Here is a 19540-nt window from a genome sequence, read left to right on the forward strand (position 1 = left end):
GCTCTTCAATATCTTCATTAATGACTTAGATGAGGGAATAGAAGGGGAACTCATCGAATTTGCAGATGACACTAAACTGGCAAGAATAGCCAACCATCCAGAAGACAAACTCAGGATTCAAAAAGATCTTGACGAACTTGAACAATGGGCCCTATCCAACCCAATGAATTTCTGCCTAACTGTAAACGGCAGGGAAAAAAATCAAAGGTACAAGTACAAATTGGGCAAGACCTGGCTTAAAAACAGTAACTGTGAGAGGGAACGTGGAGTCCTAGTGGACAATCACTTGACTATGAACCAGCAGTGTGCAGGAGCAGCCAAAAAAGGTAATACAGTTCTGGGTTGTATAAACAGAGGCATAGAATCAAGATCACATGAACTATTTAAAAAAAACACACACTATTACTGACACTACTGTTGTGGACACTAAGTTGATGTTGAATTTAATTACGGCAGCAAGACTTTTAGTAGGGCAATATTGGAAGAAGGAAGAACTGCCAACTATAGAAGAATGGACTCTAAAAGTTTCCAACCTGGCGGAAATGGCAAAGATTTCGGCGTATTTCAAGGACCATTCGCAACAGAGATATATTGTGGAGTGGAAAAAATGGATTGATTACATCCAGAATAAATATGGGACTAAAAAGTTTCATTTAGCATTTGAATAAGTATTGATGTGATATTTATATTGCTTGTAGTCATTTTATAAGAGTTAAAGTGTGATAGACTTAATAACTCGTTGTTAGCATATGGTAGATTATGATTGTTTCTACTTTTATACCTTGTATTTAGCTCTGGGAAGTCGGGGGGGGAAGGGGAGGGAGGGAGGGTTGGGTCGGGTTGGGTGGGTTGGGAGGGGTTTTGTTTTGTTAAAGATAAAATGTATTGAAAAACTTTTCAATAAAAAAAAAGATCACATGAACTATTAGTACTGCTTTATAAAACCCTAGTAAGACCACACCTGGAATACTGCAACCAATTTTGGTCACCCTACTACAAAAAAGATGTTGAGACCTTGGACAAAGTTCAGAGAAGAGCAATTAAAATGATCAAAAGACTGGAAACTAAAACATATGAAGAATGGCTGCAGGACTTGGGTTTGGCTAGTCTAATGAAAAGAAGAAATAGGGGGCGACATGATAGCAGTCCACAAAGAAGAGGCCATCAAACTATTCTCCAAAGCACCAGAGGGCAAGACAAGAATCAATGGTTGGAAACTGACCAAAGAGAGAAGCAACCTGGAATTAAGGAGAAACTTCCTGACAGTGAGGACAATTAACCGATGGAACAGCTTGCCTTCAGAAATTGTGGGCGCTCCATCACTGGAGGTTTTTAAGAAGAGACTAGACAGCCACTTGTCTGAAATGGTATAGGTTCTCCTACTCAAGCAGGGGGCTGGACTAGGACCTCCAAGGTCCCTTCCAGCTCTGCTCTGTTCGGTTCCGTTCTATTCCATTCCATTCTATTGCTGCAATTGCTTTGGAAATGATCTAAATAAATGTTTTAGCTCTAATATGAGCACAGTACCTTTCTATTAAGCATGAACAAAGCTACAGTTCCTTTGAGGCATTGAATTGTTGAAGCCAACTATGCTTAAAGCAACTGTATCAAAGTCTGAAAAAGAGGGCTGCTTTAGTAAAAAAAAACAACAGAGAATATTGTGCTCATGCATAGGTCCAAAGTACTTATTTCAAAACATTTCTGAGCCATGCACGATCCCATTATATATTCAAAACAGTTGGAAATTAAAAGATCATTAAAAGTAGCTGCATGGATTGGAATGATTGCAACACTGGCTTACTCATAAACATATCATCTTACTAAAATGTTATATCAGTTGCTGAGTTAGAAGTCAGCTTCTCTGCTGGCTGCCTCCATCCTGACAAGTCTCCCAGTTTGTTTATTAATCTCTCTGGATTTTGGATAACTTCCAAGTATCCAACCCCCATTTTGCTGTGAGATACGTAATGATTAAAATGCACTTTTAAATTCTCTGTTCTTCTCCCATATTACTTGTACAAGTGATGATTAATTTAACAATCATGAGGTGTGCTGAGGCTCATAAGGCTAAAAAGGTTAAAAATCAATAGACCTTAAAGAAAGAATATAGCTTAACAAATCAGGATGGGAATGAACAGTGTGATTGTGCCCAGATGTTAAGAATGAACAGTGTGATTGTGCCCAGATGTTAAGCATCTACTTTTGTGTTGTAACGTCTTCCATTTTGGTCTCCTGTTAGAAGCCTGATGGGATTTCTCCTACTTCCTTTTCAAAATGTATTACTTGGGAACCAAAGAAATGTAACAAAACACTATAGATTTTACCTTCTGAGTATTATTGATGTTTTACAATAAATGTAACAAGTTGGATCCAATAAATGAACTTCTGTAGTAAGATTAGGATGAATCTTTCCTCATATCCACACAGCTACAGTTCCTACTGATCTTAAATTGGGAGTTGCACAATACCATTATGCTGTGATCTCATTCCTACTTTCCCTGTGCCTTCTCCATCTGGTTCTTTTTTCTAGTGTTTCTTCCAATCAGAGAGACTCTTATCTCGGTGATCTACATAATAAACCCTGGGAATTAGTTTAGTTAGCAAAGGGACTAAAAGAATAATCGGATTTTTTTTTTTAAAAAAAAAAACCACATGTAAATGTTTTCATCAAAATTAAATACGATCCATTTAGCTTATGAGTAAATTTTAGATTGTTATTGTTATAATTTAAATTTTTTTTTTTAGAAGTTGGGTATTTTAGAGTGTTGGTAATTATGTTAAAGGCGGGTTAAAGTGTATTATGTATTTGGTTTTTTATATAGTTGATTAATGTTAGATTATGATTACTATATATTTGTAACCCTGTAATCAGCTTTGGGAAGTGGGGGAGGGGGGGTTAGGGGGGGTTGGGAAGGGGATAATATTGTAACTTTTTATAAAACTTTTCAATAAAAAAATTAAATATGGGAATACTCTCAAAAGAATTAACAACTGTAAAATATTAACTGGCAGTGTATATGAAAGACAGAAGAGACCACAATATTTTAAAGTTGCAATAAACAACTTCTTCTCTTTGAACAAATAATCATGCTTATAAATGAATGGCAGAAAATTAGCCCCAAAGGGAAGATAGAAAAGTTGTCCATAGAGCAAACTTTTTCCAAAACCGTTATCCATCCCTCAACACAAAATGAATGAAAAACCAAGACCAGGTCACACATCACAGTTTCCATAAGAAAGCTGTTTAGATTTTATTATTAAAATGGAAAACTGATTTCCTGTCAGACCAGCTGTAATCTTTCCATGGATGATAAATCTTTTGAGCTACAAAGCTGGAATGTTTTTCACTTTGAAAGAATGTGCCAATCTTTTACTGTAAATCTTAAAAAAAAAACCAGCCAAAATCACAAAGCCATCATGAAAACCAAAAGCCCACCCATCTTCAAGCCTGAATACAGTATCAAGTTCAATTCAATAAATTGGTTGACTCATTTTCTTTGTTGATAGTTGAGAAGCTCTGCTTCCATCCTCTGTGTTGATCAAAGAGGACTGGATAGCTGTCATGAGAGAACAGTTGTTTAGATGTTGGGATTCCACAGTCTGGACATCTGGTATCCCAGAAAGAAGTAATCTGAGAGCTCTGTGAAAGAATCCATGACAGCTTGCACTACAACTAGATCAGACATGTCAAACACAAGGCCCGGGGGCCGGATCCGGCCCGCGAAGTGGTTTCATGCGGCCCGCGAAGCCATCCTGGAAACAGTGAGGGAACGGCCCCCACTGCCTTGGCCCTGGCCCAGAGACCCTCCTCCTGCCAGAGACCCTCAGATCTGTCCCACTCCTGCCCAGGCCCCCATAGGCACCCTTGATGCGAATGATGTAGAGCTGGCCATGCCCACCCACTAGGCCAGGGATCAGCAACCTGAAACAGTGAAAGAGCCACTCGGAACCGGTTCCCGCACAAAAGGAAAAACTGGGAGCCGCAAAAAAATGTGTGCACATGCGCAGAACAGGGTTTGACTGAAGAGTGGAGCCAAGGCGAGATATGCACCTACCCTGCATATTTGAATTGATTGGTCGAACTTTTTTAGTCCCACTTTTTTTTTTGGACTGCACATGTCAGAGGACTGGGAGTCGCAGGAGACGGCTGAAAGAGCCGCATGCGGCTCCGGAGCCACGGGTTGCAGACCTGTGCACTAGGCCATATGCACTCTAGCCACGCCTACCCAGTAGGCCACGCCCATCCTGGTCATACCCGCCTGGCCCCTTGAGGGCAACTGAAATGCTGATGCGGCCCTCAATGAAATTGAGTTTGACACCCCTGCACTAGATCAAATAGGTTAAACACCATTTGATGCAAGGTAAACTAGATTCAGCTCATACGCTTCCTGATGTCTTTTCACATATATTAGGTTTAGGTTTAAAGAAGCTATAGCTCCATGATGTTGAATTTGAATAGAAGGAACTGTGGTTTCTTTAAAAAGAACAGCAAATCAAAGCATGAGTTGAACTTATTTACTGAACTATCTATTTAGCAGAATTCTTATGTGTGGTCGTGAAAGACGAAAAATACGACAACCTATTTGTGCAGGTACTTTTTACACAATGGGAAATCATAGTTTCTCAATATGTCTTAACTGGATCTTGGTGCCATCACAATAGAACACTATTCTGAATTACACAACAGTTCATTTAGTGACTGTTTGAAGTGACAATGGCACTGAAAATAGTGACATGAGACCATTTTTCACACTTATGACCGTTGCAGCATCCTCATGGTTACATGATTTACATTCCGATGCTTGACAACTGACTCACATTTATGATGGTTGCAGTGCTCTTGAGTCATGTGATCCCCTTTTATGACCTTCTGACAAGCAAAGTAAATGGGGAAGCCAGATTCACTTAACAACCATGTTACTAATTTAAGAACGGCAGTGATTCACTTGACAAATGTGGCGAGAAAAGTCATAAAATGGAGCAAAATTCACTTAATAAATTTCTCATTTAACAACATAAATTTTGGGCTCAATTGCGGTCATAAATTGAGGGCTACTTGTACAATGATATATACACAAAAAACTCACAACAGAAGTTATTTATTTCCTGATTAAGAATATAATGGCACCTGGCTCATTTATCTCCTCCCTCCTTTCCAGTTTAAGTCAAAGAATTAAAAAGAGAAGTATATTGTTGCTGAAGTGACACAATGCTAATTGAAATTATTTTCCTATTCCAGCCTGGTATATGAGAATAGGAATTGTTGCTATTAATATTGTTTTCTACTATTATAAAGGATTGCATGGAGGCACAGGGCATGCAACAACATGACATAAAATGTTACTGGATTACTCAGAGGATGTTACTGGTGGCATAAGATCTATTTTATTAATTGCAATGCTGAGCAAAACCTTGCTATTCTATAGAAGGTTATGTTGTTTGATGTACTCACCAATTAAAGCTGTCACAAAACGATTCATGGAAAGAGGCTCTAAGTACATTGGCCCTTCGTAACCGGATTCTAGCTCACTTCTCACATAATCCCTAAAATAAAAAAAAGAGCTGTATTAAAGGACTTTTAACATGAGATATTTGCAAAATGGGGAAATTTAAGACCAGAATAATGCAAGATGCAAAGTCATGGTGTTTAACCATGGTTTATACCACCATCAATTTTTAAACATTATTTAATAAAAACAGATGTCTATTCCATATGGTTCTCACTACAGTAGTGACAAATCTTGATGATGTAAATTTATTGATTTTTATTAGGTGACAAAAAAGGTCTATGACAAATTTAGCTATCAATCTCTTCCCCCACTAATATATACTTCCCAAAAAGATCATGATCTCATCTTCTCCTCCCTGGTAACTCAGCCTTATTATTAAACAGACATGACTGAATTATTCCAAGAATTCATTAATTCACTTGAATTTCATTCCTAAAGTTACCAAACCTCCCTAATAACATATTTGCTTTGTGAAACCTTCCTTTGTGTGCAAGCAATTGACCAAAGGCCAAAATCTGGGCATATTTCAAAATCTCTGCTAGATAGATGACCTTGCCTGTATCTGAGAGATAAAAGGACCAATATTTTGCCAAAGGTATAGAAAAATAAGCATTCCAGCTTATCTGAGAGTCATCAATTGTCAAGGTTCATAGTAGCTCTATCACTGAAATAGGCCCATACTGTTTTGATTTTGAAAGATAATCTCTTAACTAGTTGCATCAATTGCAATTTCTTTCTATGTCTATATTGATTCACTCAATTTAGATACAGACAAATGCTGTACAGACTAGCCACATAACTGACCTCCTGCCCATCCCAAATTACGTAGTTACTTATTTCTTCTTTGCTTGCACCTATCTCTCCTTCTGCTCCTTCCCTTATTAAATCACAATTTCCCTATAATACCTTAAAGGCATGAAAAGATACAGGTAGTTTTTCTTTACCAATCGGAACTGGCAACTTAATTGTTAAGCAAAGTGGTCACTGAATGAAACTATGACTCTGCTTACAATCTTACTTCAGCTTTTCTTTGCTTCACAGACCAGCAAAGGTCATAACTGCAAGGATTGCTCACAAATTTATTTTTTCACCACCGTCCTAACTGAACAGTTGCTAAGCAAGGCAGTTACTAGAAGATGACTAGCTGTAAATACAACAAAACCTAAGCTGTTGTATACCTAACTCCTTCAACTTGATTATGTTAACTTGCACAACTATATTTTCTTAAACTGTTGTTGTTAGTTGCGAAGTCGTGTCCGACCCATCGTGACCCTATGGACAATGTTCCTCCAGGCCTTCCTGTCCTCTACCATCTTCTGAAGTCCATCTAAGCTCACGCCTACTGCTTCAGTGACTCCATCCAGCCACCTCATTCTCTGTCGTCCCCTTCTTCTATTGCCCTCAATCTTTCCCAGCATTAGGCTCTTCTCCAGTGAGTCCTTCCTTCTCATTAGGTGGCCAAAGTATTTGAGTTTTAGCTTCAGGATCTGGCCTTCTAAAGAGCAGTCAGGGTTGATCTCCTCTAGGACTGACCGGTTTGATCGCCTTGCAGTCCAAGGAACTCGCAGGAGTCTTCTCCAGCACCATAGTTCAAAGGCTTCAATTCTTTGGTGCTCAGCCTTTCTTATGGTCCAGCTTTCACTGCCATACATTGCAACTGGGAAGACCATAGCCTTGACTATACGCACTTTTGTTGACAGGGTGATGTCTCTGCTTTTTAGTGTACTGTCTAGATTTGCCATGGCTTTCCTCCCAAGGAGCAAGCGTCTTTTAATTTCTTGGCTACAGTCCCCATCTGTAGTGATCTTGGAGCCCAGGAAAATAAAATCTGTCACTATTTCTTAAACTATCAGCTGATAAACAGTGCTTATTTTTTAAAAAACACAATAAGTTCTGTTCATTAAAAAATAGAACCTATTCATTCAATCTAAAACAATAAAACGTAATACAGTACAGGTAGTCCTCAATTAATAACCACTTCAGCAACCACTCAAAATAGCAAGGGTACTGAACAAGTGGTATTTATAATTGGTCCTTGAAGTTCCAGGCATCGTACCACCGCCTGAGTCACATGGTCGTAATTCAGGCATCTGGCAACTGCATACACCTACAATTGCAGCACCTCACAGTCATGTGATCACTATTTGCAATCTTCCTTGCTGGCTTCTCAAAAGCCAGGTCAATGGCAAAGCCAGCAGGAAACATTGCTAATTGCTTCCACTACTTTTTCTCCAGAGATGCCCCACTACGGAGTACGACATTGCAGAGACCTTTTAGTCCATAGCTTACATGTCCTGCACCATCCCCTCCCTAGCAGGCACACACTTGTGTGGCATAGCAGCAACCCTCTGTCTTGTTCTATAGTATTCTTCTGCCTTCCAGCCTGGTTGCAAGCTGTCCTTGCAACTTCCATCCAGCTTATCCTATTGACTTTGTTTGTGGGAAGCCAGCAGCAGGAGTTTGCAAGTTGCAGTCATGTGTGGTCCTCGCCTAACAATCCACAATTTTCACTTAATAATGGCAACAGGGACTCCTAGGATTGCCATCACTAAGCAATGCAGTCATGTGACATCACACTTTGCAATTGCATTGCTTAGCAACATATATTCTAGTCCAATTACTGTTGTTAATCCAGGACAGTCACTTAGACTTTACAGCCCTCTCTAACCAGTTTACAGAGTCAGCATATTGCCCCCAACAAACTGGCTCCTCATTTGAGTGATCTCACAAGGATGGAAGGCTGAATCAACCTTAAGTCGGTCAGGATTGAACCCCTGGCAGTAGGCAGAGTTATCCTGCAATACTGCATTCTAACCACTATGCCACCACAGCTCTTTGGGCTCACAATTGAGACCAAAATATTTTTTATTTATTTTTTTTATTTTAATTCCATTTATATCCCGCCCTTCTCCGAAGACTCAGGGCGGCTTACAAGCTTAGCAGTAGCCTTCATTCTATGTACCGTATATGCCTGCTTATTAGGGCTTTCACACACCCCGCAAGCGGCATTATTACAAAGTCAGCTTTTTAAGTGATTTGTGGCCCGTTTTACTAGCTTTCTTGCTGCAGTTGTTAAGTGATCCACTGCAGGTGTTTAAGTTAGTAACCCAGTTGCTAACTGAATCTGGCTTCCCCAGGTGGCAAAAGGGGATCACGTGATTCCAGGACAATGTCATAAATTGTCTTAATGTCATAGATACCAGTAGTCAAGCATCCAACTTTTGAACACATGACCATGGAGATGTTGCAATGGTTGTTAAGACTGAAAAAACTGGTCATAAGTCATTTTTTTCAGTGCCGTTGTAATTTTGAATGGTCACTAAATGAATTGTTGTAAGTTGAGGACTTACACCTGTATTTGCAAAATCCAGCTGATCTGCTGCCTTTATTACAAAAGTTGCCAATATCTGTCTGCTCAGTTTCACTTCTCAAAAACCTATTGCAAGAATAAATAGGTTTTTCCAGAGATGAATTCCAGAAACCAGAAAATATTCTATAAAAGTATTTCTCAAATTATGGGTTGTGAGACTCTTTTCTTAATAAGTATGTTTAACAGAGCTGTTTTTTACTATATAAACTGATGGTTGTGCTTCATCCATTTTTATAAGTGGAAGAACAAAATGGTTGTTTCTAGAAGCGAGATATATTGAAAGGTGCAGCAGATATAACTCAAAGAAAAAAGTAACAATATAATTGCATCTTATCTTACCCTAAAGTATAACAGATTCTACTACACTGTCATTGCGAATTAGCTGGCAACAGAAAATAAAAATGAAATTAAGACAAAAAGGGGAAAATTCATCTTCCAGTTCTCACAGCTAGCACAATGGATATCTCTCAAAACTTCCCCTCTCCTGCCAATCAGTTACACACAATTCAAGGGACTTTTTGCTGATCAAGTGGCTTAACCTTTTCCATACCACTTCCCCGTCCTTTTCCTTCTATCAGCTCCAGGAAGTTGTATCATTAGACTGGTAAGGAAAGCGCTGTATACATTTCCCCTTGTGGACAACGTTCCTTCAGGCCTTGCTGTCCTCTACCATCTTCTGGAGTCCCTTTAAGCTCACGCCTACTGCTTCAGTGACTCCATCTAGCCACCTCATTCTCTGTCGTCCCCTTCTTCTCTTGCCCTCAACCTTTCCCAGCATTAGGCTCTTCTCCAGTAAGTCCTTCCTTCTCACTAGGTGGCCAAAGTATTTGAGTTTCAACTTCAGGATCTGGTTGATCTCCTCTAGGACTGACCGATTTGATTGCCTTGCAGTCCAAGGGGCTCGTAGAAGTCGTCTCCAGCACCAATAGTTCAAAGGCCTCAATTCTTTAGCACTCAGCCTTTCTTATGGTCCAACTTTCACTGCCATACATTGCAACTGGGAAGACCATAGCCTTGACTATACGCACTTTTGTTGGCAGGGTGATGTCTCTGCTTTTTAGTGTGCTGTCTAGATTTGCCATGGCTTTCCTCCCCAGGAGCAAACATCTTTTAATTTCTTGGCTGCAGTCCCCATCTGCGGTGATCTTGGAGCCCAGGAAAATAAAATCTGTCACTACCTCCATTTCCTCCTCATCTATTTGCCAGGAATTGAGAGGGCCAGATGCCATGATCTTGGTTTTCTTAATATTTAGTTTCAACCCAACCTTTGCACTCTCCTTCTTCACCTGCAACAAGAGGCTCTTTAGGTCCTCTTCAGTTTCTGCCATTAGAGTGGTATCATCTGCATATCTTAGGTTGTTGATATTTCTGCTGGCAATCTTAATTCCAACTTTTAATTCCAACATTTCCCCTATTACGCCGTAAATCCCTATCCTGTTTATTATTACAACTTTCTGCAAACCCCTTTTCCTTGAGCAAAAATAAAGAAAAAAATGAACAGTGTGATTCAGCTCTCTTTCCTAGTGACAGAAAGTGAAGATCATAATCCTGGCATGGAAGGACTGTAACTGCTAATGCAAACAAGCGAGGTAACAGTCATTCATAAAGTGAGAGACTGGCCAATAAAAATTAGGGGGGGGGGATACAAATATTGTGCCAGAAAATATTTTTCCTAATTGCTCTTTACATACAATTTATTCTCCATGTCATTTTCCCCCCAAAAAGAAACATTCTCCAAAAAAAAATATTTTAAAGAACTATTCTTTATACTAGCAGTCCACAATCTTTCCAGCTCTGCGGACTGACAGTGGCAGGAGTGGTGGGAGGGGGTGTGGAAGAGGGGATGGTTTCATGTGTCCATGTGCAACTTGCACAAATGCAGCTTTGCACACTCATGCACTTGCCTGCTGCTTGCATGGCCCAATTTTTAATGAGCCATGGTCCAGCACCGGGCTGCAGACCAAGGGTTGGGGACCCCAGGTTTATACCAATCACAAGCTCAGTTCTTCATTACAAATATTTCAGTGTTACAAAAATGTGCAAGTTATGCTGTAGTAGCTTTTTCTGGGCTACTATCTAAAGCTGAAATGCCTGAGTTAATCTAGAAGTTTAATTCTTATACACATTTGGGTTTTTTCAATTCTATTCTTTGTTTGATGGAACTTTTTTCTTCCACCTCCCAGGAAGAAATCTGTGTTCTAGAAATGTATAGGTGTTCTTATAATTTGCTTTAAAATGGGCTATTCTGCCACTTCCTTCATTTAAAAGAAGTATTTTCCTCCTTTGGCTAGAGAGAACTACAGTATGAAAAGACAAGCTGATGATATTCTGGCATTGCCTAGAACTGCCTTTGCTTTAAGAAAACTTTACTTAAATTTAATGTATACTAATCTTCTGTAATCTTCTGTAATCGAATCTTTTGCTTAGCTGATCAAAATTAGAAGATAGTCATTAAATTACCAATCACAATCAGTCAATGGAAACCTTCCATGCCTATTCTGATACAGCTAACTTCTAATCCACTTCTGAATACAATTTAAATGGATACTGCTTACTTTTAAAGGCCATGTTATGTGGAACTTCAGATACTATCTCCCAGATACCAAGGTAATCTTTACACATCTGCAGCTGAATGCCTCTGCCTCCTTAAATTAAGGAAGAGGCCCCTCTTAAATCCACCCCAGCAAAGAGGTCATCCTGTCGTTTTCCAAACTTTCAGTGGCAGATCTTCAATGTATAGAGGACTACAGCCCCCCACTGCCCACAACCAGATGAGGAAGTGAGACTGGGAAAGAAAGCATCAACAGATTCAACAAATCAATAAATTCTTGTTTATTCTTACACAATGCTCACTGGTCTTATTTCCACTTTTATTTATTTTACTTATTTTATTTTTACACTGCTTTGATGTAATATGTAATCTTAGTGTTTTATCTCATTTATAATACTGAACTTTATTTGTTTTAACCAATACTTTATTCGCTATGGTGTAACAGCCAACCAGGGAGTAACAAAACTGAATGATTTGGATATTTAATAATGCAGAACAAAGCAATGAGTGCATACATGAGTAACTATATCTAAACGAAGAGTAATTTTAGAAGCATTTAGAAACTTCAACTATGCATCTTTTTGCTAATGCAGGAAAAATCTCTACAAGTTAAAGATGCATTGTACTCATTGTGGTCAAAAGGATATATAGCTCCAAAGTGGAATGCTCAGAATGTTTTTTTAAAAAGTAATTCATTTTCAAATAACCATTTCAACAGTAATATGCATGAGTTTTCAGTAGAGTAGAAGCTAAAACATAATTAATAATTAGCCAAGTAATAGACCTAAATGGATTTTTGTTAAGAAATACTTGGACAAAGATATGCACCTATTTCATCAGCATAATCCAGTCAGTTGCGGCCCTATCTAGACCGGGATGCCCTGTGTACGGTCACTCATGCGCTCGTGACCTCTCGTCTTGACTATTGCAATGCTCTCTACATGGGGCTTCCCTTGAGGACCACTCGGAGGCTCCAACTGGTACAGAATGCGGCCGCGAGAGTTGTCTTGGGAGTTTCCCGGTACTCCCATGTTACACCTTTGCTCCGCGAGCTGCATTGGTTACCAGTTGTCTTCCGGGTGAGGTTCAAGGTCTTGGTGATGGCTTTTAAGTCCTTACATGGCATGGGTCCGGAATACCTCGGGGACCACCTGCTGCCGGCGTCGACTGCCCTCCGCCCTGTGCGTTCCCACAGAGAGGGCCTCCTCAGGGTGCCTCCGGTCAGAGAATGCCGGCTGGTGGCCCCCAGGGGGAGGGCCTTCTCTGTGGGCGCTCCGCCTTTGTGGAACCAACTGCCGGTTGAGCTCCGGATGGCACCGGATCTCCGCTCCTTCCGGCGCGGGTTAAAGACCCATTTATTCGAACAAGCTGGCCTGGCCTGATGGGGAGTTAACTCAGGGTTTTAATATTTGTATATTTTTACTGTTTTACTTTGGGCAATAATTTAATTCTTTTTTAACTTTTGTATTTGTGTATTTTTATTTATGCCCTGTTCACCGCCCTGAGTCCTTCGGGAGAAGGGCGGTATAAAAATTTAATAAAACTTAAACTTAAACTTATGTATCCAATATATTACTAACCTCAAGACTGGAATGTACCATTTTGTAAACAAAAACAAAGTGATTTAGATAAAGATAAGCACATCCAGAAATGAATTTCAAATTCATTAGACATAGTCATGCCTTCTGTTTATACCTAAGGATGCATAATCTTCTAAGCAGAAGGAAGATGTCACCCCAAGATAGATTCACTACTTGAGACCACATTCTGGAGAGAATCTACCTGTGTGGTCGCTCAGAATCAACACCAATTTGAGGATACTACAATCAAATAAAGGATGCATAGCTAGGAGAGTGTTATGCTACACATCTTCATTCATTTCCCAGAGGGTATGAGAATGATGGCACTCAACTGAACCACTTTACGCCAGAATCAGGAGTCTAGGAGCATCGCTTCATATCAAAGGTTCTGTTAGCCAAAACTCAACTTTATCAGTGGCTAGGCCAGGGATCCCCAAACTCTTCAGTTCACTGATCCCTTCCTGAAGTTTCAGATTGTTAATTAACAATTTGTTAAAATAATTTAACAAATACTACTTTAACTAATAGCACTACAGATAACAAGAGTCCCACTAAACCTTGGGGATTGATACTGACCACTACACTGATGTTTGATATTTTATTTATACAATACGATATGCTATTCCATCACCATCTTATAACCTTACCTGGAAAAAAAAACCTCTGAGCACCTGTCATTGACCTACTGCTATGCACTGTACATGAGCTGCACTTGATGACTACTCAGAAGCTGCAGTCATGCAGGCAGTGCCTTGGCAGGCCCATGCGTCAGTATTGCTCTATTAGCTGTACTGGGTTTTCTGGTTGCAATTCAAGGTTTTCTGGTTGCAATTCAAGGCTGACCTGGACTGACAGGGATTTTAATTATGTTTTTAATTTTTAACTTAATTTTAATTTATTCTACTGGGGCTATTAATTTAATTTCTTTTTAACTTTTGTATTATTGTATTATATTGTTGTTAGCCACCCTGAGTCCTTCGGGAGATAGGGCGGCATATAAGTCCCAATAATAAATAAATAAAGGTGCTAGTTACTACCTAACAAGCCCTTCCTAGCATACAGCTTAGGTTTCACAAAGGAATGCCTATTTCTGATGGTTTCTGCTCATCCAGTAAGTTCAGACTCTCTTGATGTTCTGTGTCTTGTTTTATGAAGTGTGGGCAGGCTCTGCTGCACAGAATGAATAGGCAGGTTCAGTTGCTACAGAGTATGAGATCCAGAGCAGTTATTTTCTTTGATTCTTTAGCCTCAACTGTATAATACTAAACTTTTTTAACAGCAGACTTTGAAGTCTCTAAAACAATCACCCATATGGCTGACTGATACGTATCAACAATTACTGGCACAAATCAGTTTACAATAAGATCACCTTCACTTATAATTTGTTAGTGAATGAGAAGGCTACGTCAAGGTAATTACACTGGCAGGTAAGGAAATCAATTATGTTAGTCTTACCTGGAGATCTGATGCCCAGCATACAGCAGCAGTCCAGTTAGAAAATACAGGTAGAGTTGAACCAGGTGTTGTCTAGGCAAGGTTAGGAGCACAACACTGAAGATATAACCTAAATAAGAAATTGAGATAATACAGTGTTAACTATCGAAATCCTTACTAAATGATTTTCAGTCATTGGTGTGAGGACGTTGTGATGTCTCCTATGGACCTCCATGCTTTCCCTGTCTCATTATTGATACTTCACCTCTACGCATGAAGACCCGAGCATCACCCAAGCTTCTGGATGAACAGCATCTTCATCTTCCTGGAATTAAGCTTCAGCCTTTTTGTTCCTATCCAGTCACTCACAACCTCCAGACGTTGAATTGAGGCCTCAACTATATCTTTAATTAGACTCAAAGGATTGACCTCTCCCAGTATGTTAAAAAGAACCCCAAATGTCACCAATTTCACCTGTCCATCTCCAGCATTATTGGTTGGAACTGCCTTTCACAAAGGAGTAGAATCATCCCCTCTCAATATTTGCATGCAGTGCTATCCTTCCCAAATCTTGGTAGCAATGCAGAAGATACCAAGAATGTGTGTCTCAAATGCTGCTCAGAAGTACTGAGTCCTTCGGGAGAAAGGCGGTATACAAATTAAATTATTACTATTACTATTACTATTAAATTATTACTACTGTACTGTAGTCACTACTGCATATCATTCACCAGGTTGACCAATGAAGTTTCAGTCTCATGCCTATGTTTGAACCATGACTGAAAGGGGTCCAGATCATGCATTTTGCACTCAGACCTTGAAAATTCTGCAACTTGTGCCCCACTGCTTTCTCTAAGACCTTACCTAATAAAAGAAGGTTGGATATTGGGCAGAAGTCATCCAGTATGACTGAACCCAGATATGGTTTTTTTAGAAGCCATCAAACCATTGCCTCCTTCAAGACAGCTAAGACAAATCCATTCCTCAAAGAATCATTAACTACGTCCTAAATCCAACCACTGGCAAACCTTTGGTTGCCCTTAAAGTGTCTAGAACAGCAAAAAATATAAGCACAGGTGACAGAGTTTATGTTGCAGGGCCTTTTATTCACTGCCTCAAAATCCACAAGTTCAAATGAATCCCGGGCATCATAAAAGATGTTTCTCCAATCATCTCCTTGGAGAATGCCCATATATATTCCAAGCATAGTGAACACGAATGATTTGGTGGCATACAAAATGTAGGATACAATTTATTGGTAAAATATTTAACAAACGTTTTAACAAAAACTAGTTTATTGGTAGTTTATTGCATGTACCTTTGAAACAAAGCTTTAAACAAAGCCAAGGGATGGCAGAATTGTACTGGTATTTGGTCAGTCTCATCATCACTTTATAAGCCCAGACATGGACTCACTTCTGTTCAAAATGAAAAAATCCATCTTCTTTACTTGACTTCCTTCACCACTGCTCTAGTCATCTTTTGTGACATTTTATCTTAAAAATTCTCCCAGGATCATAAGAAACAGAGTGCCCACTTGAGACTGCTGAGATCCAATGTTTTTTCCCCCGTTTTTTAAATTAATTTTCTATTATTACATTTGATTAGTGCTTAATAAACGTTGTGTTGTCTGGGTTAATTTGTTTACTTAATAATACAAGTTTACATTCTTAGTCTTTCCCCCTTTTTCCCAACTACTGATAACATAAATTCCATGTTTGAAAATATTCTGTATCTTCTTTCCCTGTGATCCTGTGTAAATCTGTCTATTTCAGCACAGTCCAATATTTTTTGTGGCTAAGAGTTCACTTATTTGTAGTAAAGATAGAAGACAGGGTAGAGGAACAGTTATGAATGTCACCCCCAAAACATTGGTGAGATCCAATGTTTAGGGTGGACATTCCTCACAGTTCCTCCACCCTGTCTCCTATCTTTACTACAAATAAGTGAACTCTTAGCCACAAAAACTTAGGCTACTTGGTTTAATGCTTAATTTCAATGTCAGTCTAAGATACCAACAAACTGTATTTGAGGGATAACAGTTTTCCCCTGCTGTGCAAACTGTTAAAAAGTAGCCATCACAAATCCATTGTTTCAGAGGGCTCATTTTTCTTTTCAATAAAAGATATTATCTACTTTGAAAAATAGTCTATGTTCTAGAAAAATAAGTATACCAGGACCCAATTTTCTGAATAGGAAATTTGTTTCCTGCCTAGTTCCTGTAATGATTGCTGATGGGAAACAAAACTGCAAATTATTTTCTCCTTCCCATGTCAACCACTAAGCCAGATATCAAAAGCCTTAAAATATGATCTTGTGTCTTTCAACAAAGAAGACAATGAACAGAGTTAATTTTGCAAGAATTATCACCATCATATGAATTTTTTCTTTCTACAAACTGATTCTTCCAGTCACCTACAATGGCGGGAGCAGCAGCAGGCTGTGACTGCCTGAAATGGATCATAAAAAGTACATTTGCTTTTGCCAAAAGTTCATTTTAAAAATCAAGATCTGAAGCATACCAATAGTAAAGCCGAGTAGTGACTTCAGATAGTAAACAAAGTTCCTGAATGGGTGTCAGCAAAAGGCAATGCCAATGACATTATGCTATATTATGCATATACAATATGAGTCACAATCAGGATCAGAGTTTCAAGTCAGTAGATTAAAAACCCAATGTTCAGATTTATATCAGTGCACAATCATCAAAACTGCCTGTATTTAGGCCAGATATTTTAGCCCTCCTTCTGGTTTAGCTAAAGGGTGGAGTACTGAATCTGATCTATTCACAGGGAAAAAGGAAAGCCTATTCATTTTTAAAAGCATAATTAAACCTTGACAACCTTGATTACACTCTCCATTACACTGTTTTATGGCTGAGACATAAAAAGAAACTGTAAATCTGGGGTTGTGCAGCCTTTCCAATATTAACTTTTTTTGCAGTTTCCTATGTTCAACAACTTCATTTTGGACCCAATGTCAGTTGAGAAATCTGAATTTCTCTTTTTTTAAAGCACTAAAAGGTAGCAAGCCCATCATAGTCACTAACTGTGTGGGAACTGTTCAGTAAATATTTCCCATTATGGGCTCACCCTCTGTGCTTGAAACAGCAACGCCTGCATTTTAACAACCAGTAACGATGGAAAGGGAACAGAAATAGATTGTACAGTGAGTTCTGAGCCCAAGAGAAATGCATTAGATCTCATGTGCCTTCTCATTGTGTTAAATAACTAATTTTTTAAAAGGAACTCAAGATGGAGATTGATCATCATACTCCAGAGGAGTTCATTCCTCCATGTCGTCAGAAAAGAGATACAAGTCCATATCACAACATTGTGTGTTCTCTTAAAAATAGCTGTACCCTAAAATGAAAAATTCAAAAATTAGATCACTCAGCCTAATGTCTGCTTAAGCATGAAGCTCACTTGGAGGTGTCATTAATCAAGGCTACAATCTGAGCATTTCATGCACAGGCATAGAACATTTGCTTCCGTGATTGTTCATATATGAGAGAGGTAGGTATGTGCAAACATATGCCTATTTGAGGGAATATTACCACCATATCTTTGAATACTGGCAACCAGTGTCATAATATATTTATCCTTTCTGTTCTATTCATTTAGAAGGAGGCAATAACAGAAGAGGTGAAATGACCATCTATATCAAGATTCAACTTAGACCCTAAACAATGAATTTATCACTTGCAAAGAATATTCCATTAATCCTGATATGGGGAAGTTCAGTTTCTAGAAAATAGCGATGCTTTCACCCACTCCTACCTCTATATATCTTTATTACTGCACATTATATTACATCTTTTTTAATCCTCTACAAATGTGCAGAGGAGTCCCATGGCCATGAAGGATGGCAAAGGGTATCTTGCAGCAGGCAGACAAAAGCTGGGGAAGAGGGTGTGAGAAAATTGGAAATTGGATGAGTTGTGATAAGCCAGGACTGAGTTCTTTCGACTGAAATGTAATAATCTTTTTTGTGTAAGGAAGTTGCTCCCCTATCTTAATCACCCCTGAAATGAGAAGACATCCGCAGATACTTGAATCAAGCTCAGCTCTTGCTGAATAGACAGGCACAAGCATACTGTTTTCTTGGCAACAACATGGAAGTTCCTTGCCACTGCCTTCTTCCAGGATGTTTTTTCTAATTTCCCGGTCTAGCCTACAGCCCTGGAATTCACTGATAGTCTCTCATTCATTCAACCAGGGCTGAATCTGCCTAGACAAGGACATTCAAGGGCTTCAAAAACTCTGCACTGCTATTACCCATGTAATTATAGTCCACGTTAGGAAGGCAGATAGAAGGATATTATACAATTTTTGTCAAAAGGTCCCTGATATTTAAAACATGTTTAATTATACCAATTTTAGGTTTTAGTTTAAGCAAAAGTAATCTGAAAGTGATCCCACCCCAACTAACCAACCAGCAAAAAAAAAGATTAACAGACATCAACACTTAAAACCACAAAACAAGATCGTTACAATGATGGAAACACATACATGACATAGGAACACAGATTTAGCCAAACGCTTGGACAAACAAGATGGTCTTTAGCTCATATGAAAAGTTAACACTAGAAAAATTTGGTAGCAGCCATAAATAAACAAGAAGGGAATCACAATACTGAGGGCATTTGCATCACTAAGACCCCTGACTAGTTGCAGAGTAAATGTACAGTAATGGTAACTTCTGTTAGGTCGTTGTTAGCCACCCAAAGTTGTGTGTCATAAGATGGGTGGCCCAATAATCTTTTAAAATAAACAAATAAGATGGCATCCCCACTTCAACTTAATTGCTGAACAAATATACAAAGAAGATAATCCAACAGACATCCAGGTTGCAACTATAGTAACAGGGACCATAACTTCGTAGTGATGAAACCAAGAATACTTTCTAGTGAGGACCAACTGAATTTGGCTTTGATAATTCATTCATACATTCAATTTTATAGCTACCCATCTGAATTTGGCTTTATGTTCCCCAATCCTGAAAAAGGCTGCATTTAAACATATATCCCTATAATAATGGAAGCATTTTGCTCTGAGCTCCCTTTAAACCAAAATACTTGAAAAAGGGAATTGAT

At 38.9% G+C, this 19540-nt stretch overlaps 1 protein-coding gene across 4 annotated transcripts in view; it reads right to left on the reverse strand.

The window, feature by feature from the left end:
• The window catches only part of RNF145 (ring finger protein 145), a 77657-nt gene that overhangs the window by 34367 nt on the left and 23750 nt on the right, over nucleotides 1–19540 (reverse strand). For 3 of the 4 annotated variants that reach the window (XM_081319672.1, XM_081319673.1, XM_081319675.1), the window contains exons 3-4: nucleotides 14467–14575; nucleotides 5453–5544 (exon numbers count right to left, since the gene is read on the reverse strand). In XM_081319672.1, coding sequence (XP_081175798.1) covers nucleotides 5453–5544; nucleotides 14467–14575 — 201 coding nt within the window. Of the gene's footprint in view, nucleotides 1–3436; nucleotides 3558–5452; nucleotides 5545–14466; nucleotides 14576–19540 lie in introns of all 4 variants that reach the window. The other variant, XM_081319674.1, reaches the window with a different exon arrangement.

This window comes from Vipera berus (assembly GCF_964194415.1).
Source record: "Vipera berus genome assembly, chromosome: 2".
NCBI lineage: Eukaryota > Metazoa > Chordata > Lepidosauria > Squamata > Viperidae > Vipera > Vipera berus.